The 21036-nt window shown below is 56.7% G+C and overlaps 3 protein-coding genes across 5 annotated transcripts; all 3 read left to right on the plus strand.

The window, feature by feature from the left end:
- Window positions 1-722: 722 nt before the first annotated feature.
- Window positions 723-7224, plus strand: SYT5 (synaptotagmin 5). 2 transcript variants are annotated; one of them, XM_044260587.1, is made up of 9 exons: window positions 723-766; window positions 1855-1978; window positions 2527-2699; window positions 4256-4375; window positions 4489-4656; window positions 5004-5171; window positions 5435-5552; window positions 5814-5947; window positions 6618-7224. In XM_044260587.1, exons 2-9 carry the CDS (start codon window positions 1900-1902, stop codon window positions 6816-6818), a joined length of 1161 nt encoding a protein of 386 aa, XP_044116522.1. In that variant the 5' UTR covers window positions 723-766; window positions 1855-1899; the 3' UTR covers window positions 6819-7224. The 2 variants fall into 2 exon arrangements, with proteins under 2 accessions (XP_044116522.1, XP_044116523.1); XM_044260588.1 differs by having other exon boundaries at window positions 5438-5552.
- Window positions 7225-10638: 3414 nt separating this feature from the next.
- On the plus strand, window positions 10639-16488 carry DNAAF3 (dynein axonemal assembly factor 3). Of its 2 annotated transcripts, none has more exons than XM_044257627.1 (12): window positions 10639-10703; window positions 10802-10890; window positions 11158-11300; window positions 11666-11759; window positions 13072-13229; window positions 13507-13689; window positions 13850-13975; window positions 14078-14200; window positions 14356-14485; window positions 15105-15219; window positions 15364-15438; window positions 15523-16488. In XM_044257627.1, the coding sequence occupies exons 2-12, from the start codon at window positions 10806-10808 to the stop codon at window positions 15860-15862; spliced, it is 1572 nt and encodes a 523-aa protein (XP_044113562.1). In that variant the 5' UTR covers window positions 10639-10703; window positions 10802-10805; the 3' UTR covers window positions 15863-16488. The 2 variants fall into 2 exon arrangements, with proteins under 2 accessions (XP_044113562.1, XP_044113563.1); XM_044257628.1 differs by having other exon boundaries at window positions 15150-15219.
- Window positions 16489-17166: 678 nt separating this feature from the next.
- Window positions 17167-20335, plus strand: TNNI3 (troponin I3, cardiac type). The gene is made up of 8 exons (XM_044260156.1): window positions 17167-17177; window positions 17427-17439; window positions 17586-17672; window positions 18096-18137; window positions 18423-18554; window positions 18955-19044; window positions 19528-19704; window positions 20199-20335. The coding sequence occupies exons 1-8, from the start codon at window positions 17167-17169 to the stop codon at window positions 20280-20282; spliced, it is 636 nt and encodes a 211-aa protein (XP_044116091.1). The 3' UTR covers window positions 20283-20335.
- Window positions 20336-21036: the final 701 nt, after the last annotated feature.

Consider the following 21036-nt stretch of genomic DNA (forward strand, 5'->3'; position numbering starts at 1 on the left):
AGTGACCCCAGGAGCAAGGGCAGGCAGGATCCACCCATGTTTTATTCCAGAAACCAAATCAGGCTCCTAGTATCTGAGATTTCCCTGCACCCCACTGCTTGTACATATTTTCTCTTCTATCCCATAATTTATTAAACCACTATTCTCTCCAGAGACGCTTGCTATAGTGGATTTCTGGGTCTGGGGTGGGAGAAGGGCTGGATTCCTGATGTTCAGGTCCTGAGGCTAATGTCCTGGGAGAGAAGCCAGAGGGACCCACAATTTGGCATGCCCCCAAAAAAGTGTTTGGGTGGTCCAGTCTCTCAGAGAGGGCTGGAGGTCCACACCTATGTCCAGGGTCGCTGGATATCTGACTACTTGGCTCTCTGGAGGGAGGCTCCAGGGTCCTTGGACTGGGTATACTGGTGGGGGTGGGGGCCCAGGTTGGGAGAGGTGGCCTGGACGCCAGACAGCTGGATCAGAAAGCAGAAAATCCTCGGGGACCAGGATAAATATCCGTGGGCACCCTAGTAGTTCCTGGCTGGGGGCGGGACGAGGGGCGGGACGGGGCTCTCCCTGTACTCGGGACCTAACACGCACGCGCGCGCGCACACACACACACACACACCCGCACTCACGAGCCGGCTCCGCTCTGCCGCGCCCCCACCCCACCGAGCGGGGCGATCAGCACCGAGGACAGCGCCACCCGCCCGCGTGCGGGGGCGGGGTCCGGGAGGGGCAGGCGCCTCGGTGTCTCCTGAGAGGGTCCAGTCCAGCCGCCCAGCAGGTAGGAGCCTCTGGGACGCCCGCCCTAAGCCCCCTCCTCATTCCCATCCCTAGAGAGACGGGGCGTGTGCGGGGGGGTGGGCAGGAGGGCACTGGGGAGGGACCGACCGAGGAAGTGGGAGGACTGGAGCCTGAAATGGAGAGATCGGGATTTAGAGACAGGTGTGGAGACAAAGAGCAGAGGCAGGGCGGAGCAGGCAGGCGGCGAGACTGGGAGACCCCCTGGAGTCACAGACCAGACCACAGGCCGAGGACAAGAGAGACACAGACCGGGTTGCGGCGAGAGCCGGGTGGGGGAATGGACAGAAATAGGGAGTGGAGAGGTGCGGAGGCCGAGGCGGTCACGAGGCCAGGTGTGAAGACAGAGCTCGGGATGCGCGGGAGAGACGGCAGGCCGGAAAGGATGTGTGCCCCCACTCCACACCCCCTCCCAACCCCACCCCGGCGGTGGCACCAGGGAGCTCTCGGCCCTGGCGGGAGAGGGCGGGGAGCCCGAGTCACCGCCCGCAGGGCCAGATGTGCAGGGAGGAGCCAGCCGAGGGGGCGTGCACCGACGCGCTAGGCCGCCCTCTCCCCACGCTCGCTCTGCGCGGGGTCAGGGGCTAGGGTCCTGACCCGGCGAGGAGCGAGCCTGAGGCGCCTGGACTCTGCATCTGTACGTCAGCCCCACCCGTTGTCTTGCCAACAGCCCGTTGCCAGGGCAACCCCTCGTAGCTCCCGCCCCGCCCGAACCTGCAGCCCGTCGCTCGGGGCAACCCAGGGTCCCGGTTCCCACGCCCGCCTTGGCCCATTTCCGGTTCAGGCCCGCGGGGACGGGCACGGAAGGGATAGAAGTCGGAGGAATTCCTGCTTTGGAGGGCATTCCAGCCTTGGAGGGCGGGGGCGTCCCTGTGGGATGGACCTAGGTCCTGGAACCCACTCCTGGCGCCGCGTCCTCCAACGCGGGGAGGCTGACACTACAACCTCCAGCATGCCTCGCGGCTGCTGGTTGTATTCTATGTGGTCGGCCGCCCAGGGTGCCTATGGGAATTGGAGTTCGTCGTTGTTTGGAGGCTTCAATGAATGCACGGGGTGGGCGTGGGGGGCTAGGGCTCTTGGGTGTCTCCGCAGAAAGGACCGTAAGACCCCGCCGTCATGTTCTCGGAGCCTCCAACCCCAGGGCCTCCAGCGCCCGACGCGCCTCCTGACTCGAGTCGCATCGGCCCTGCTCCGGGTGAGCGAGCCTCGGGGCCAGGGCGGAAGGAAAGCTCGACTGGGATTCCCAGGGGCGGGGTTTGGACAGGTGTACTCGGCGGGTGGGCGGGAAAATCCGGGTGGCACTGTAGTCGGAATCCAGGGCTTGACATGAAGTGAAATGGAAACAGAACAGGTTGACAGGAAATCGAGAACCAGATCAAAGAGTGTGGAATGGAGTGGGCTCTTGTGACTGTGAATTGGAAGGTCCACCTCTGTCTTCTTTTAAAGACAGGGAAACTGAGGCCGGGGGAGGGGCATGACTTCTACACCCATCAGGGGTTGAGCAGAAACGGGGGTGGAAGGGGAGGTGGAATTAACAGGCTAGACAGTCTGGATGGTGTCAGGCTAGAATAGGGCATCAGATCACGTTATAGGTGAGAGCAGTGGGAAGAAGAACGGGGGACAAAACGGAGTGGACCTGGCCGGAAACAAGGCCAGGATTCCAGCTTCCGCGTGTAATTCGGACTGAATCAGCCAGCTTGCTTCTTATGGCCTCAATGAGTGTTGTCTCCACGTCCTCTGCAGTACCCCCCTGGGCCCTGGCCGCAATCGTTCTGGTCTCAGGCCTCCTCGTGTTCGGCTGCTGTTTCTGTGTCTACCGGAAGCGTTGTCGGAGGCGGCTGGGCAAGAAGAGCCAGGCCCAAGCCCAGGTCCACCTTCAGGAAGTGAAGGAGCTGGGCAGGAGTTACATAGACAAGGTGTGGCCTGGCCCAGCCCCTCGGCCCTACCCTGTCCTGCACCGTTGGCCCAGCAGCCTCAGTCCCCGCTTTCTTCCCTCCCATGCCCACCTTACTGGCTCATCTCTGTGGGTGTTTAGCCCTGACCTGGACCCTGGGGATCTGGAGATAGGCTGGATTGAGTCCCTGTTCCTGAGAACCACTCTGGTGGTGAAGTCAGACCCTCACACAGACATTCACAACACAGGGTGGTATGTGCCCCATGATGGGAGCACCCAGAGCGTATGTGGGTACAGAGAAACCACTGATAGCCTGGACAGTCCAAGGATGCTTCCCAGTAGAGATATCTTCTGTGCAGAGACCCAAATAACAATCAGAGTTTGCCCAGGACAGAGAGGAGGACATTGTAGCTCAAGGTCTGGAATCCAGACCCTGAGGCATTTCACAATAGCTGGGGCACAGATGGCAAATAGGCTGCCCTCCAGAGTGGGTGTCTGAGGAGCTCAGTTGTACACATGTCACGAGCGCAATTGGGAACCACAGAAGATTCATGTGCAGCCGAGGAATAGGGTCACATGGGTGTTGGAATGAATCCTCTGAAACCCAGGAGGAGGACAGATTTGGGGCAAGGAGGCCAGGGAGGAGGCTGGTGTGGCAGTCCCAAGAGAGTGAAAGAAACATGAGTTGGCAGAGGCCACCGGAGTGGTAGATGACAGCTTATGGGTGTCAAGGTCTGAGTGCAGAGTGGAACGATGCTCATCTGGGAGCCAGGAAGTCCCAGGTTCCCAACCCAGAGGAACCACTCCCCAGCTCTGTGACCTGGGGGAATTCACAGTCCCTCTCTGAGCCTCAGGTGTGTGGTCTGTAACTAGTATTTCCTCTCCTCTCTTGTCAACAAATAGCTCTTGTCACAATCACCCATAAGGCAGGACCTTTAGGGTCCTGGTGCCCAGCCTCCATCCCTGTCCCTCAAGCCATCAACATCTAAAGACCACCTGCGTCAGACTCACCTCAGGTTCTTGTGGAAACACGAATTCTGGGTCTTGCCCCAGACCTATCAAATCAATCTGAAGTGAAGGCATTTTACCACATTTCTCAGAGGAATTCTGATTTGCGTTGAATTTTGAAAATGGCTGGCTTAGATTAAGGAATGTTCTAGCTTAGAATGGCAAATACAGGGTAAAGACACTATTCCTTCTCCATGATTTTCTGTGGTGAGAACACTAGTCAACATGTCAGTTTGGACAACAACCCCAGTACCTCCATTTGCATGTAAAATAAATCTTCTGCATCCTTCTTGTAGGCAACAAGGTGCTATGAGCACCTGCTTTTCTAGTCTAGGCATGACAAGCACACTGCGTGTGTCACCCTGTCTGTTCTCCCCCATAGCAGACATCATTAATCAAATTTTGACTAAATAAAGCCTCTCTGTTACTATGACTAGTGCTTGCCTGTGGCAGACATCACTAATCAAACTCTGACTCTGCTTAGCTAGCAAGTGCTCAGGGATCAGTGAGTGTCCCTTGGCTTCTGGGTCAAGGGAAGAGTTCACCTGCCCTTGCTCCTGGCCCCCTAAGGTGCAGCCAGAAGTGGAGGAGCTGGAGCCAGCACCATCTGGGCCAGGGTCGAAGGTGGCTGAGAAGCATGAGCTCGGACGACTGCAGTACTCACTGGATTATGATTTCCAGAGCGGCCAGGTGGGTGCAGAGGAGGGGGGTGGTGTGGAGGGGAGGGTCCGAGGGTTCTAGCCCCTTTATAGAAGAGGCCCCAAGAAAGAAGCTAAGACTAGAGTCCCCTTATCACCTTTCAGCTGCTGGTGGGCATCGTTCAAGCTGAGGGATTGGCAGCCTTGGACCTGGGGGGCTCCTCCGACCCCTACGTGCGGGTCTACCTGCTGCCAGACAAGAGGAGGCGGCATGAGACCAAGGTGCATCGGCAGACGCTGAACCCACACTTTGGGGAGAACTTTGCCTTCAAGGTGAGCTCCTGGCCTCTGTGCCCTAGGCTTGGTAACCTGCTTCCCGTCCCTGGAACACTGGGGAGCGACCCCTTCAACTTTTTCTGGAGCCAGCCCATAGCTCAGGTAGCAGCCTCCAGCTCTGGGGACTATCACACCAGACCCTGGATTGTCCCCGTGGGGCACTGCTGACCTCTGGGCTGTTGCTTTGTGCCATTTGGGTTCCAGAGACTTCCGCACAGCTGTTCCCCTGGACCCTTCCTGCCCGAGTCGTAGCCTTCTACCTGGATGTGCTGTGCTGCACTTCTCGTCTCTCTGACTTAACCACTCTCCGCCTTGTGTTCTTTTCCCTGTGGCCCCTCATCTAGGTCCCCTACGTGGAGCTGGGGGGCAGGGTACTGGTCATGGCAGTGTACGACTTTGATCGCTTCTCCCGCAACGATGCCATTGGGGAGGTGCGGGTCCCCATGAGCTCCGTGGACCTGGGGCGGCCAGTGCTGGCCTGGCGCGAGCTGCAGGCTGCTCCGCGGGAGGAGGTGAGCATACGTGGCCACTACCCCACGCTGGGCCCGCCCACCGCACACCCGGACCAATCAGATCACAGGCCTCTTGGACTCTCAGGGCTCCAGCCCTTGCAACTGCGGCGGAGGGCTGGTCCCGGCGGCTCCTCTCCTTGGGGTGCACCGCTGTGGTCGTCACTGGACCACTCCATTCTAAGGCGGGGGGTGGGGAAGAAAGGCCCGAGAGGGAATGGATGTGAAGCTGGGGCTCTGGCGAGGGGTCCCTCTCTGTCTTCCAGCAGGAGAAACTCGGTGACATCTGCTTCTCCCTCCGCTACGTCCCCACGGCCGGGAAGCTCACAGTCATCGTCCTGGAGGCTAAGAACCTGAAGAAGATGGACGTGGGAGGACTCTCAGGTGTGTGGCGAGCAAGCAAATGGTGCGGCTGGGGGTGGAGAGGGAGGCTCTGGAGCAAAGCTTCTCGCAGTTTCTGGGTCCCGAGCGTCCCCGGTGGAGAGGGGCCCGGACTGCTGGGGAGTTGTAGATTTGCTGTGGACATGGAGAGAGCCCTGAGGGTACACAGGGTATCTCTGTGCTCTTCCGAAGAAGCACCTCCTCAACATGAGCCCTGCACTGGCCTGGCCAGTCGGGGCCTCTAAAACTCCTTTCTCCGCCCAGATCCGTACGTCAAGGTCCACCTGCTGCAGGGCGGCAAGAAGGTGCGGAAGAAGAAAACGACCATCAAGAAGAACACTCTGAACCCCTATTACAACGAGGCCTTCAGTTTCGAGGTGCCCTGTGACCAGGTGCAGGTGAGCTCGGACCTACCCAAAGCCCCTGTCAGAGCAGCTCTCCCCCCACGGTCCCAGGCCTTTAAAAGCCCCTGTTGCTAGGGGGAGGAAAAACCCATCGCAGCCATTCGAACCCAGGTCCTGGGGCCCTGAGGTTGTGTTTCCAAAGTCAGTTTCCTCTTATGAGGACCTGGGTGCCCCGCCCCCAATCAAGATCAGGATGTTCTGCCCCCAAGGAAGACCCACGCTGTCCCGCTCAGGAACTATGGGTACTAAGGGAAAGATTTCCCACAACTCTTAAGGAAGAGGGCCCAGCCAGGACTCAGGCCTGACCCCTCCTCCCATTTCAGAGTCCTGATGGTTTGCCCTCCGTAGGAGGCTAGTCTCTAAGGAAGCCCCTAACAATCCCTTACCAACCGGGTCCTGAGGGTTCATCTCCTTTGAAATTGGATCACGGAGGAAGAAAGACTCCAGAGCAGCCCTCTAACAGAGACTCTCTCCTCTGTCCACTCCCACCCCCCGCACCATTGGAGTCCCCTGAGAGGCCTTAGCGCAGGGTGCTAGCAAGTCCCCCTGGACCTCTGGCTGCTAGGGAGAGGGTCTCTTTGGCAATGATACGCGATCCCCTCCTTGCCTTGCCTCCTTCTCGAACACTCCTGTCTCTCTTCCCCCATGCTCTTCCTGTCTCCAGAAGGTCCAGGTGGAGCTGACCGTGCTGGACTATGACAAGCTGGGCAAGAATGAGGCCATTGGGAGGGTGGCTGTCGGGGCAGCGGTGGGGGGAGCTGGCCTGCGGCACTGGGCAGACATGCTGGCCAACCCCCGGCGGCCCATTGCCCAGTGGCACTCGCTGAGGCCCCCTGACCGAGTGAGGCCACTGCCTGCCCCCTGATCCCCACCTCAAGCCCCTTGCCAAGCCTGGACTCGGCCCCTGACCTCAGACTCCTGGCCAAAACCACACCCAGACCCACCTTTAAGCTTTCTCTGACCCCTAACCACCCCCACCCCACACCAACCCTTCCCATTCCTGCCTTCCCATCTCCCATTATGCCAGTCATGGTGACTTGCCAGCTCTCCCACCAGCACACATCCAGAAGCCCCAGGGACCCCTGGGGGAGGAGAGTAATCTGGCCTCCCCCAACCCCTACTCCCACTCTCTGCTTTGACAATCAGTGACCCTGCCTTCTTCTCCCTTCGCTCCCAGCACCCCTCTTCCTGCACAGGCTCACCTGCTCCTGTCCCTAGTCGGACTCCTGCACCGCTCCTGGGACCAAATAAATACTCAGCAACTTTGGTGACCTGATCTGGTGCTTAGTGGTGGGGGTGGGCAGGGTGGGGTGGGAGGCAAGAGGGTGGGATCACCTAAGGGCAAGGCTGCCCATCCTGGGGATACACTGAGGGAAACTGACCCACTCCCCCATCCACATGTTCACTTTTTCGTTCACACACCCCTCCGAACCTGGGTGTTTTCTTCTGAAAATATTGTGGTCAGAACAATACCTCCTGTATGTTTGCTGTGAAGAGTCCGTGAGAATCACTTACTCATGATTTTAATCTGCTCCTGCATCCGTGACTTCCATAGGTTTTCATACCCATATTTCCCTCCCTTCCCTTCTTTCTTCCATCATTCATCCATTCTATTTTCCCTGAGGTCTTCAGGGTGGCAGCTTCTGTTGGATGCTGGAACCCCAAGTTGATGCAGATCCAGAATTTCCCCCAAGCGACTTACTATCATTTAGAAACAAAGTAGCTATGTAAAGTCTGGGAATGAGATCCCCAGAGACTGGGAGAAAGGACAGAGTTACGCAGGGAAAAGCCAATGGTTGCACCTCTTCTTTCCCTCAACAAATTCTGTCTCCTAATCTGTGTCTAGGAAAGACGATCATTTCATTGCTCCTCCCTCCTCTCATTCCACACAGGATTTTAGGTGGTAGACAAAGGTCTTTGAAATTTGGCAAGAGAGCTCTCTGATCTGGAGGTTAAGTGGAAAATGAGGCAAAAGGTTACTAAAGAAAGGGCAGAGCATTAACTTGCACTGAGCTTCCTGGTAGCCAATGGGAAAAGGGAAATCTGATCAGTTACACCGATTGTAGTATCTATGTGATTTAACAAATTTCTTCAAAGGGATCCGTTCATTTCTCCTGTGTGAGTGAGTGAGGGGACATTTTTATGAGAACATCATAAGGTATCACTATTATTACTATTTCTGCTACTCCTGCTAACAATGATCCTCACAACCACCCCATGAAATAGACATGATAGTTATTGCCAGTTGACAAATAAGGAAACTGTACTGAGAAGTAACATGACCTGGCTAGGATCATACAGCCAGGAAATCCGTCTATAATTCCTGGGATCGAATTCTGTTCTGTGTTATGATGACATTGGGGTCCCTGATTCTGTGTCTCAACAAGAGAGCAGACAAATGAGAAGAATAAAATCATTGCAAATGGTGGTCCATACTGGGCAGTAAGCTAGTGAGAGCTGAGATCATTAAGAAAGGGCAGTCAGGGCCAGCTTTCCTAAAGAGGTGATGTTGAACTGTGCTTCAAAGGAAAAGAAGGAACGAGGCTGTCTAAGATGAGCAGGAAACAAATGGAATATTATTCAGTCATAAAAAGGAAAGTTTATACTGATTCATGCTACAACATGATGAAACTTGAAAGCATGATTGTAAGTGAAAGAAGCCAGATGAAAAAGGCCACATATTGTATGATTTCATCTGTGTGAAATATACAAAATAGGCAAATCCATAGAGGGAAGAAAAGCAGATCTGTGGTTTGCAAGACTAGGGAGAGAGAGAGAAATGGAGAGTGACTGATTAATGACTACAGGATGTCCTTAGGGAATGACAAGAAAGTTCTGCAACTAGACAATGGTGATGGTTGCCCAACATTGTCAATGTAGCAAATGTTATTAAACTTTATGTTGTGTGTATTTTACTACAATAAAAATAAGCAAAGATGAAGGCAAAGAGAGTTCCAGGCAGAAGGCACCCTAAGTTGCAGACTTGGTGTGTTCTCAAGAGAGCCAGGAGGCCAGTGAGTCCTGCAGGCTGTGCTGAAACCTCAGCTTCGCTCCCCAGTGCCCACAGCTGTCCTCAGAAGGGTGATGGCCCCCTTCAGTCCATCACACCACTCACTGCCAGCCACACGTTACTATTCCCAATTTCCCAATTTACAGAGCTGAAAACCGAGGCCCAGAAAGGGTGACTGACTCGTCTCAGGTTGTGTAGCTGGAGGAGCTATTCACTCAAGTCCCTGCCCTTATAGACCTTGAAGACAGGTTAAGTCACCTGGTCAAGGTCTCTCAGCCAGCAGGTGAAGGCAAGACAGAAAGCCAGGCTTATCTGACACCAAAAGCCACATTCTCCAGGATCCTGCCATCTGGTCTGAATATGAAGTGATGGGAGTCACAGGGTGTAGATTGCCATTCTGGCCATTCTGCTGGGAAGGCAGGAGATCCCCCTGCTGGACTTGGACATTTCCAGGGGCAGTGGAGGGAGGTGGGGGGTGAGGGCAGAAGAGCAGAAATTGGAGGAGCAGAGGGGATGACGCAAAGAATTCAGACGCAAAGGCCAGAGAGAACTTGGTGTGCCTCCCATGAATGTGCCCTTACCCACTTTCTGGAGCCCTGCTGCGTAGTCTATTTCCCTTGTGTAAATACTCACAATGTGGCCGATTTCAAGCCACCAATGTGATCACTGAATATGGAGTCGAGAGAAGATACCTATTAGTATGCTCTCATATAGTAATACAGTATTTCCCAGGGTCAGGATGAAGGTCCCAAAATTTAAGGTGAAGCTGATGACAATCTAAACCACCAGTCATCAAGATAAATAGTATTTTAATACAATAAGAATCAAAATTAACACACACACAAAGAGAGATCCATGACGCATAAAATATAAAAATTTTAAAGATGGCGTCTGACTCTGCACTTGGACCGCTCTGCTTCACGGTAATCCTGGCCCTGATTCTCATAAAATTTTATTTAGAAAAGTAGACAGTCAGTGGTCATAGTGTGCCAGTTTGACTTTTTAAACTATTGCGTTAAAATATTATTTCCTTCATTTGGGTACAACAATTAATGTAAAAAACCTTAAGACCATCAACAACAGGAAAGTATAGTAAAACAAGAAGTGATGAGTTTTGAGTGTATATTACCTTTATTTTAATGTAATGCATTTAATTTGAATTTAATTTTAGTAATTAGTAAAACAATTTAATTTTTAGTAATGACTGTGCATAACAACCAGGTCGCGAAATTACTGACACTTGAACAACCAGGGGCCAGTGTTAGCTAGCCCCAGCCCTTCGCTGCCTTTCCCGCCTGGGTGGTAGAACCACGGTGTGAGGTGGGAAGGGGACCCAGAGGTCTAGGCGACGTCACTTTAATTTGAATTAATCAAGATTCTGTTCCTTTCTAGGTCAATTTGAGTCGACCCAAACTTGCCCATCCCAGAAAAGTGGATCGTCCAAGGCCCCGCCCCCAACACACCCAGCTCCGCCCCTTCTCCTTCGCCGTCGTCATGACAACCGCGTCCACACGCCCTTCACTCCCGCGAGCGCTCCCATTGGCCAAAAGTTCGTAGCAGGCCGGTCCCACTCGTTCCTATTGGTCAGTCTATCGCGCCTGTGCCAACCCGCGTACTCCCATTGGTTGACTGGTCGAAAAGGACGGGGGCTCCGGGTAGTTGTGTATAGCGGGTGTGGAACAGCGCCGAAGCACGGAGCAGGGAGGGAGGGGGCGTCCCGGAGTCTTCGGAAAGACAGAGGTGAGGGAGTGTCCGAGGGAGGAGAGGGGCGGTGAGAGGGGCATGGGTGGGCGACGCAGAAACGGTGGTTTGGGACTCCCAGGACGTCTGTTCTGCAGGGCGATGACCACACCGGCAGGCTCGGGCGCAGGCTTCGGCTCCGTGTCCTGGTGGGGCCTGTCCCCGGCGCTGGACCTGCAGGCTGAGAGTGAGTCCCCACCCAGGACCGCATCTGACCCATCCTGGCAGGTGGCGCGCTAACGTTCTCCGAGGCTCCAACGGTGGAGCCGCCCCCCTCACTGGGCAGCCCAAGTGGCCTCTGCGGACTACGATTCCCAGAATGCTTAGAGGCACAGCTCCCTTAGGAACCTAGGCCAGGAGTGCGAGTCTTGCTGGGAGTTGTTGTCCATCGTTCTGGGGAGGCTGCAGGGGGCGCTCTCCAGGCCACAGACTTCAGCCTATGCCATCTTGCCAGGTCCTCCTGTGGACTCGGACTTGCGGGGCGATGCAGAGACCAGGACCCCCGAGCTAGATGTACTGCTGCTGGGCTCCGTGGATGGGCGGCACCTGCTTCGGACCCTGGCCCGGGCGGCGCTCTGGCCTCGCAGGAGGTTACACGTGAGCTGGGATTCTGGGGTCGTTGGAGGGAGGAGGATGAGGATGAGAGCCCAGATACCTGGGTCCTTGAGGAGAAGGGAACTGGAGGCCTGGAATGCTAGGTCCAAGGGAGGCAGAAGCTGGGGACTCAAATTCCTGGGTTGTGGACTTTTGGGTTCAAGTGGGACGAAGAGCCCAAAGATTGGGTGTCCTGAGTAGTGGTGGGGAGGAGGGTTCTGAGGGCCCGTACTCCCCTATTTGAAGGAAGGAGGCCAGTGTACAGAATGCCTGGACCCTGTGGAGGGAGGAGGCTGAGGTCTTCCATTCTTGGGTCTCCTGAGAGCCAGGGACACCGATCTCAGAATCATTTTGCTCTGTCTTTCCAGTTCTATGTGCTAGAGAATAATCTGGAAGCTGTGGCTCGACACATACTGATCTTCAGCCTAGCTTTGGAGGAACCTGAGAAGATGGGGTTGCAAGGTGAGTTGCAAAACCTGGTATATTCTGGCCGCCAGCTTCTTCCCCGTGCCCACAGGGGTTCTGGCATTTCGATGGTCCAGTTAAACGTCCTGGTCATTGTTCCCACCTGTGCAAAAATATACTACCTCCTAGAGCCGCTGAGAGAATTCCAGGAAAAAATTCACATAAATTTTCAGCCCCGTGCATGACACAGAGTAAGCATTCCAAACCTCCTGACACAGCATAGGGCCAAAGGAGAACAAAGGACTTCTTAAGAGGTAGCGAGTCTCCCAGATATGGGGAAGGCTCGGCGGAGCTCAGTCCTTCACAGAGCCTCTCCACGGGCCTCAGTGTCCTCAGTTAGAGGCACAAATCCCAGAGGGTCTGCCTTGAGGATGCATCCCTGGAAGGAAGAGGAGGATCTGGGCAGGGAGGCAGGGATGACAACTTCTCAGTGACAATGATTTTGGCTTAGCACCTTGAGGAGAATCTGGATTGAGACAGTCTGTTCAAATTCTGGCTCTGCTTGCAAAGTGACCTGGGGCTAGTATCTGCCGCTTTCTGGGCCTACATTGTTTCTACATTGATAAAATGGAGATCCTAAAAGTTCTTTTCCCATAGAGAGCTTGTGAGGATTCAATTGGAAAACAAAAACAAAAACAAAAAAACACACAGCTCCTGGCTTATGCTATAGACTCAGTACCTCTTAGTGCTGATTATTGTTATCACGATTATGGGTGGTAGTTTTTCCTTAATATCCCAGAGCACTCAGGATACACGGCACACACTTCACAGCACACCTTGTAAAAGCCTTTGAAGGAACTAGATCTGTCTAACTAAGGGTATATGGTTCTCTGTCTTTAAATAACTTTAAGATTCTCAAACCACTAAATGAAACAATTTAATATTGATAGAGATTCGTTGATACAGATGTATATGTTCTAACAACTAAAGGTATATAGTTCTCTTGTAAGATTCCTGATTAAAATGGAACAATTTAACACTGTACTATTTTAGCACCCATAAATCTCCATTTCCACCCCGATCTATATATAACTTTTTCTTTTTTTAAGGCAAGGAAAATTTGAACATGAAATTCAGGTTTGGGCTCATCTGCAGGGTGTGGAAGACTAGAAGGATGCCTAGATTGGGTTTAAGTTATTCATGTTTGAGGGGTGGATGAGGAGTTGGCCAGTGTCCCTTATGCTCACATGACTATGACATCATAAGATTACTATAAAGAGGGTATGCGTCACCCACACGGGTCCAGTTTCTGGCTTCCCTCCGCTGCTCCCCCCCACTAATCTGCCCCTCTCTCCCCTCCCCCCCCCAGAGAGGAGCGAGACCTTCCTGGAGGTGTGGGGGAACGCGCTGCTGCGCCCCCAGGTGGCCGCCTTCGTGCGCGCCCAGGCCAAGCGCCTGGTGCACCTGGTTCCTGAGCCCGACCGCCTGGCGGAGCAGCTGCCCTGGCTCAGCCTGGGCGCCCTCAAGGTGCTGTCACCGCCCAGGATCCGAATGGCCACGCGGAGAATGGAAATGGGCAGCCCCAAAGGGTTTTCCTTGATGGAGTTTGAGCCCTAGCTCCCCAGCTCCCAGTGTGGGATGTGACTTGGGGGTGGTTTCTACTCGCTGAACTGCAGTTTCTTCATCTGAGAAATGGGAGAACGGTTCCCACGCCCGGGCTCGGGAGGGAGGGAAGAGCGGGAGAAACGGCTCTCCCTGCAGCCCCCTCTCCCTTGCTCTCTCCCCACGCATGCCGGCCGTGCAGTTCCGCGAGCGCGACGCCCTGGAGGCTGTGTTCCGCTTCTGGGCCGGCAGGGAGAAGGGGCCCGAGGCCTTCCCCATGAGCCGCCTCTGGGACTCCAGGCTGCGCCACTACCTGGGCTCCCGTTACGACGCCCGGCGCGGTGTCAGCGACTGGGACTTGCACATGAAGCTGCACGACCGCGGGGTGAGGGCCCTGGGAAGGGGGCTGGAGGCCCCATTTCTGGATGTGCAGGAGGTGGGGCTGAGAGGCTGGGGGCCCCGAACTCCTGAGTCCAAGGGAGGAGGGGCTGGGGGCCCATATTCCAGATTTGCTTCGACCTCTGTTTGTTCGTCCTCCTACCCAGGCCCGAGTCATCCACACTCGCGAATTCCGGCGTTGGAGGGACACTGGTGTGGCCTTTGAGCTCAGAGACTCCAGCGCCTACCACGTGCCAAACCGGACCCTTGCGTCAGGTCGCCTCCTGAGTCATGTGCGTGTCCACTCCCTACCCTATCTAGTCCTCCTTTTTGGGGACACAGGAACTGGGGTCTCCAACATTGACCTCACTTGCCTCTTCTCTCCCTTCTTCCAGCACGGAGAGCGTGTCGCAGCACGCGGGTACTGGGGGGACATCGCCACGGGGCCATTCGTGGCCTTTGGCATCGAAACAGATGATGACAGCCTCCTGCGGACCAGCAATGGACAGCCAGTCAAGGTGTGTGACCAGAGGTGCTGGGGCTGGGGGACATTCCGCTGTTCTATACTTTCTCAACCCGGTCCGGAAATCCGAGCTAGCCTGGGCATTCGGGGGAGGGGTGGGGTACTCTAGGCCCTGCCGGGTCACGGGGGCTGCGCCTCTTCTCTCCCCAGACCGCCGGTGAGATCACGCAGCACAACGTGACAGAGCTGTTCCGAGAGGTGGCCGCCTGGAGGCGCCCAAGAACTGCCCAGGGAAACCCCGAGCAGGTGCTGGAGGACCAGGATGGAAGCCCAGAGCGCTGTAAGCGTCCGCATCAGCTCACCCCCCTGAAATGGGAGTTGAATGGTAAACAGGGTACATCATCCTCCGGGCAACAGTGGGACCCGGACCTCCATCCCGGGCTTCAGGTATTTCATGTCCGAGCACATACCAATATGGTTTCCAGTGTCTGAACAAGTGATCTCCTGTTCCTGACATTGTCTTTTTCTTTCTCTGTATTTCTCTCTTTCCTAAATCCCGACACCATGTTATCATTCTGAATTCCAACAGTAGTATTCTAATCCTACCTGCAGAAGTCTAAAAGACAGAGCATTCTAGCAAGGTGCTGGGTCCCAGCTCACCTTTGGACACCCCCCACCCCCATTCTGGTCATGCCTCCTTGTAACCATCCCCCTACCTGGCTCTTCCTTGGTGTCTGGATGCCCTGTATGGCCATGCACCACCCACTCTTTCCCTCTCTTGAGTCTCAGCAGCCTACTCTGTAAAATGGGTCTGCTTGCCGCGCTGCTTGACGGGCTGCCCTTCCCAGAATTTTCCAGGAATCCATCTACGAGAAAGGATGAGAAAGGGCTTCAGGACAGGCAAGGAGTATTTTCTCCAAGCTTTGTGGGTTGGCCTAACTCTGCCAGTTCTTCCCCAGCTGCTCCTGCCCCGGAATTCTTCACTGTGCACTTCCTGCCTCTAGGCTCTGCCCAGACACTTCACCACAAAAGCTGCTACAAGGAACGGTTCCAGCTTCTCTATGTGGCCTGTGGGTAAGAGAGAGGTTCCCAGACTTCACTCTCCCAGCTCCTCCTCCTCACACCCAGGATCCTTAGTCCCCCAGCCAGATCCCCCAGCCCCACTCCTCTCTCAGGACCTGGAAGTCTCAGCCTCGGCCCTCCCTTCCCTCTGCGCAGGATGGTGCATCTTCTTAGCCCAGATCTGGGGGCCACCGTGGCCCCTGGAGGACGCCTGGTGGTGGAATTAGCGCGGTGAGCCAGCGGAGGGCTGGGCAGGGAGCGTCCAGGCTGAGGGCTGGAAGCCAGGACCCCTAACGGCCCCCTTCCTGGTTTCAGATACCTGGTGGACCTGCGGCAGGAGCAGCTGCAGGGGTTTGCCAGCCGGGTTGAGGAGCTCGCTCGGGCGGCTGGGTTCACCCTACTGCCGCAGGCCAGGCCCTTGGAGACCTTCGCACGCTTCCACAAGGCCCCAGACTCCGCTTGTGGCCCTGGCTCTGCTGTGGACTCCATGACTCCGCCCCCTGACGTCCCAACCCCGCCCCTTGAGGACCTGAGCCAGGCTCTGGAAGGCAGGACCCCACCCCCTGAGCCCCTCAAGCGGCCCCCAGAGTCTCTGGCTCTATCCACAGAGTCAGACTCCACAACCAGAGAGTCTGACCCCTGTCCCCATCTCTGACTTGTAAAGTCAGGTCCTGGAATTTGAGCCCGCCTCTAGAACACTCAGTTCTGTTCTCAGCAGTCTCTATCAGCTCCAGAGGTGTTGCTGGCATTTCAAATTACCGTCCTGGGATTCTGTGTTCTGTTCCTAGAATTCTAGATTGTTCTTTTAGAGTTACACGTTCTACTCTTGAGACACCGCCTACAGAGATGGGCCCTGAGTCTCAGGCCCTCTGTGTGGTCTCCTTGTCCCCCAAGGTCCTGTTTTAACTGGGGATGGGGGAATTGCTCTCCAGGGCTGTTCAACACCCCCAGGGGCCCAGTAAAGAGAGCGGGGTCCTCTTCGTGTGCCCCTGTGTCTTTCTGGTCTTCAGTCTTGTCTCCAGGACTAGGAGACGGGATGAGCTAGAGTGGTCAGGAGAGACCCAGTTCCTACTGAACCAGAGGTGGATTTCTCCTTACTGTTTCTCCAACTGTTGTGGCCTGAGAGTCTGGGCCATACCTGGATCCTCAAATAAATCAACAAATTTTATTGAGTGGCTAACAAGTTTCGGATACAGAAACTGACCATAGCTCTTAGGAATATTGCAGTCCAATGTGGGGATGAGGCTCAGACTCCTGGGTCTGAGGGAAGAGGAGCTGAGGGTCTGGACTCCTGGGTCTGAGGGAGGAGGGGGCTAGATTCTGAACTCCTGGGTCTGAGGGAAAAGAGACTGGGGGTCTGGACTCCTGGGTCTGAGAGAGGAGGGGCTGGGGGTCTGGACTCCTGGATCTGAGGGAAGAGGGGCTGGGGGTCTGCACTCCTGGGTCCAGAGGAGGGACGAGGGGGCTGGGGGCCTAGACTCCTGGGTCTGAAGGAGGAGAGGCTGGAGGTCTGCACTCCTGGGTCTGAGGGAGGAGAGGCTGGGGGTCTGGACTCCTGGGTCTGAGGGAGGAGAGGCTGGTCTGGACTCCTGGGTCTGAGGGAGGAGGGGCTGGGGGTCTGGTCCTGGGTCTGAGGGAGAGAGAAGAGGCTGGGGGTCTGCACTGCTGGGTCTGAGCTCCCAGGCCGCCAAGGTGGAAGGGTGACCCAGCTGGACAGCAGCCCACCCCACCTCTCACGCGCCTGGTTATCTCACATCCTGGGCAGGGGGAGGAGGTGGCAGCAGTATATTTAGTCTCAGTCCACGCCCCTTATCTCAGTGTCCTCAGTGAAGCTTGAGCAGCCCAGACAAGCGCAAAGTCCCGGGGGCCTTCAAGGTCACCCCGGGCGTACCCTTACTGACCCTCCAAGCGCCCCTTGCCCCGTCAGTGCCTCCTGCAACCCCTGGCCCGAGTCTCAGCATGGCGGATGAGTGAGTGCAGCTTGGTAACTGGGACTCCCCGAGGCCCAAGGCGGTGGGGGGTGAGACTGCAAGGCTGGACACAGGGCCTGAGAAGGGAGGTGGGGACAGCATCCCTGATATCTGCTGGAGGGAAGAGTTTGGGAATCAGGGCTCCTAGGATCTTAGGACGGAGGAGCTGGTAGGCCTTCCTCTGGGGTCTCTTAGACTGGAGGGGACACAGGCCCACCATTAATCCCTTCTCCCGGTCTCTCCCTCCAGGAGCGGCGATGCGGTGAGAGCGGGCACAGGCGAGGGGCGACCGGCAGGGGAGGGCGCAGCAGGGTGGGGCCTGGGGCAGGAGGCTGCAACCCTAGGAGACGGCGTGGAGGGGGGAAGCGGGGGCCCGGCGGTGACGCGGCCGGGTTCCCCCAATCCCAGGGGGGGTGCCCGCCCCCAGCTCCGGCCCCGATCCGACGCCGGTCTTCTGCCAACTACCGCGCGTACGCCACGGAGCCGCACGCCAAGGTGAGGAGGGGGTTGTGCGGGTCGGGGTTCCCAGTCTGCAAAGGTGGTGGCACCTAGGCATGAGGGCGGGACCAGAGCCTTAGATGGGACGGGGCTTTGCTCGTGGGCGGTGCCTAGGAGCCTGCGGCTCTTTAAAGGCGGGGCTTTGCAGAGGGAGGGCTCGGATTGGTGAGACCTGCCTATGGGCGGAGTCCCGTTGTCCGTGGGAACTGCGATGCTTAGGGTATAGGGGGCAGTGCCTAACAGATCAGGGCCCAGGATTGGTGGGTGGGGCGAGGGGCGTGGCTTCCCGTAGGTTCGGCCAGAGTTGGAGGCAGGTCCAAAGCCGGACCAGGTGTGAGGGTGTGGCAGTGAGGCCCCCTGCCCACCCTCCGTCTTCCGTTCCCCACCCTCACTGTTCCTGGCTCCATTCCACTCCGGCAGAAAAAGTCCAAGATCTCCGCCTCGAGGAAGCTGCAGCTGAAGGTGCCGGTGGGCCTGGAGCGGGCGCCTAGGTGTCCGCTTGAGGGTTGGGGGTGTAGGGGCGGGGCCTTCGATGGCTAGTGAGCGGGGCTCGCTGTGGGCAGCCCCGCTACAGGGGCGGAGCCTTGGAACGATGAACCAGACTTTGAAGGGGGGTGGCCCTGCGGGACAGCTGATCGGTCCTGGGCCTAGAGAGAGGGCTGTCCTGGCCAGGGCAGCTTCCCCCGTGCGGCGCGGCCCTCATCCGCTGTCCCGGGTGGGCTGCGGTCCCTGGCCTTCCCTCCGCAGACCCTGATGCTGCAGATTGCGAAGCAAGAGCTGGAGCGGGAGGCGGAGGAACGGCGTGGAGAGAAGGGGCGCGCCCTGAGCACGCGGTGCCAGCCCCTAGAGTTGGCCGGGCTGGGCTTCGCGGAGCTGCAGGTACCGACTCTCATCAGGGACCCCTGCCCAGCTGGGGATCCGAGGTTCCTAACGTCCGCTCTCGGACGCTCATGGGTTCTAGTCACTATGCTCATGGGTCTAGTCACTATGCTCCACTTCCGCTGGGGACCTTGGGGTCCAGCCTCCCAGTCCTTACCCTCAGGAGTTTAGAAATGTGGCCTGTGGCTGCCTAGGGTCTCAAAATCCGGAGGTTCATTTCTCCAGCTCCAATTCTGTCAGATTCTCAGGACTCCTGGCTCCTAGCACACTTTCTTCGAGCTGCCCCAGAGTCCGCTTCAAACTGTGCCTCCAGGACCAAATCTCCAGACCCCAAACCCCTCCTCCCTTGGACTCAGGAGTCGGGGGCCCCCCACCACATATACCACAATTCCTTGACCAGGACTTGTGCCGACAACTCCACACCCGCGTGGACAAAGTGGATGAAGAGAGATACGACGTGGAGGCGAAAGTCACAAAGAACATTGCAGAGGTGGGGGGTCCCGGGCAGTCTTGGTCTCTTCAGGGTAGGATCTCGTGTCTTACCCCCTGCAGCTGCGTTTGCAGACACCAGGAGACCCAGGACAGCTCTGTGGGTCTGGAAGGGGCGGGGCAGAAGAATGAGTAGAGTGGCTAGGAAGGCTGGTTCAGGCGGAAGGGACAGCACACAGAAGCCAGGAGATGGGAGACCGTGGAGCCGGAGCATCAGGGGTTGATGCGTGAGCTCAGGCGTGGGTTGGGAATCATGGAACGCCTGCAGCTGGACCGGGATGTGTCAGTGCCTTGCTGAGAGGAAACGGGGCAGATCAGGGAGGACTTACAGTTACTGATGAGGCCCATGGATTTTTACCCGAAGGCAGTGGGAGCTGAGCCTCCTTAGGCTTGGAGAGAGAGGAGGGAAATGTAGAGTGGACGCATGGGGCTGGGGGAGGTGGATGGGGGGGCGGTTTCCACCTCCCCTTATCACTGCCCCCAGATCGCAGATCTGACCCAGAAGATCTTTGACCTTCGGGGCAAATTTAAGCGGCCCACCCTGCGGAGGGTGAGAATCTCCGCGGATGCCATGATGCAGGCCCTGCTGGGCACCAGGGCTAAGGAGACCTTAGACCTGCGGGCCCACCTCAAGCAGGTGAAGAAGGAGGACACAGAGAAGGTGAGTGTGGCTCTGGCCAGGAAATGGGCTGCTCCGGGGAGAGGGTGCGGGGACAGCAGTCCTTGGGCCTCAGCTCAGGGCAAGTGGCACTTGGAGTTATGGGGAGAAGAATCTGGTAGAGGGTCCTCTGGCACCCCTCTAGGAGGGGCTAGAAGGGCGAGAGGAAGACAGAAGCTGGCAGAGGAGAGCCAGGAAGTGTGTTAGGGAGGAAAGAAGTAGCAAGGAGTCCATGAGAGAGAAAAGTAGTGCACGGGGTGGGGTGGGGGGGAGGCCAGAAGGGGAAGATGAGCCTGGAGGCCCGCTGTGTCTGAGGAGGATGGGGTGTTCCTGGGGACAAATTTGATGGGATTGCCTGGGGGACGAGACATGTTCAGAACCAGATCCCTAGGCAGACATCCGGAACACCGTGGCCCAGCAGGCTGGAGGGTGGCCGGAGGATATTTGAGAGACTGTCGACCAGGGGGAGACCCTAACCCTTGACCGCATTCCCCTAGGAGAACCGGGAGGTGGGAGACTGGCGGAAGAACATCGACGCGCTGAGCGGAATGGAGGGCCGCAAGAAAAAGTTCGAAGGCTGAGACTGCCTGCCCCCTGTGCTAGCCTGGAGGCATCCCGGAGTAATAAAGTTGCTCTTCAGGCTAGGAGCGGCTGCCTGTCTGCTGCTTGGGGGGTGAGGTGTGAGGTGGACGAGAAGACGGAGGAGGGGAGGGCCCCCCAGAGCCACACCATACCGCAGGAGCGGAACTGGGCTTCAGAACGGGGAATTCTCGGGGTGCCCAGAGAGGCCCGGACCAAGGCTCAAAAAGAGACACCCAGAGACACAGACAGAGCCAGAGACCCATGGAGTTGGGGGGGGGGGGGACAGAGATTCCTTGAAAGATGTGCAAAGAAAGGGACCCTGGAGAGGCACTTGTGCATCGCAGGGCACAGAGACCACGGAGACAGACATGGAGACCCAAAGAGGGAGAATGGCAGAGATGTGGAGGAGGATGCCCCAGAAAGATCTAGAAAGATAGAGACACAGATCCAGAGCCAAGGAGAGAGGGAAATGGGGTCACAGATAGAGACCTATAGACGGATACTGAGAGTGAGGCAGATTCACAGAGACCCCTGAGGAAATGCAGAGACAGAAATGTGCGGGGAGACCCGGAGAGCGAAAGACACAGAGGCAGAGAGACGCAGATAGAGCCTGAAAGCGATCCAGAGAGAACCCCCAGAGAAATGCCCCAGAAATAGACACAGAGATGGCTGACTGTGAGAGACAGAGAAACGGAGAGGCAGGAGGGGTGGCCGGCTCCCCTAGAGTTCAAGGTCATGGCTTGGCAGGGAAAT

This window comes from Neovison vison, chromosome 7, assembly GCF_020171115.1.
Source record: "Neovison vison isolate M4711 chromosome 7, ASM_NN_V1, whole genome shotgun sequence".
Taxonomy (NCBI): Eukaryota; Metazoa; Chordata; class Mammalia; order Carnivora; family Mustelidae; genus Neogale; species Neogale vison.

What these genes read in the sequence shown, in the direction of transcription:
- TNNI3 (XM_044260156.1), top strand. An exon ending in TCACAAAGAACATTGCAGAG is followed by an intron (nt 19,045 to 19,527) that starts GTGGGGGGTCCC and finishes CACTGCCCCCAG; the next exon opens with ATCGCAGATCTGACCCAGAA. An exon ending in AGAAGGAGGACACAGAGAAG is followed by an intron (nt 19,705 to 20,198) that starts GTGAGTGTGGCT and finishes GCATTCCCCTAG; the next exon opens with GAGAACCGGGAGGTGGGAGA.
- SYT5 (XM_044260587.1), top strand. Translation starts at nt 1,900, where the DNA reads ATGTTCTCGGAGCCTCCAACCCCAGGGCCTCCAGCGCCCGACGCGCCT. An exon ending in ATGATTTCCAGAGCGGCCAG is followed by an intron (nt 4,376 to 4,488) that starts GTGGGTGCAGAG and finishes ATCACCTTTCAG; the next exon opens with CTGCTGGTGGGCATCGTTCA. An exon ending in GGACGTGGGAGGACTCTCAG is followed by an intron (nt 5,553 to 5,813) that starts GTGTGTGGCGAG and finishes TTCTCCGCCCAG; the next exon opens with ATCCGTACGTCAAGGTCCAC.
- DNAAF3 (XM_044257627.1), top strand. Translation starts at nt 10,806, where the DNA reads ATGACCACACCGGCAGGCTCGGGCGCAGGCTTCGGCTCCGTGTCCTGG. An exon ending in TGAGAAGATGGGGTTGCAAG is followed by an intron (nt 11,760 to 13,071) that starts GTGAGTTGCAAA and finishes TCCCCCCCCCAG; the next exon opens with AGAGGAGCGAGACCTTCCTG. An exon ending in GGATGGAAGCCCAGAGCGCT is followed by an intron (nt 14,486 to 15,104) that starts GTAAGCGTCCGC and finishes GTTCTTCCCCAG; the next exon opens with CTGCTCCTGCCCCGGAATTC.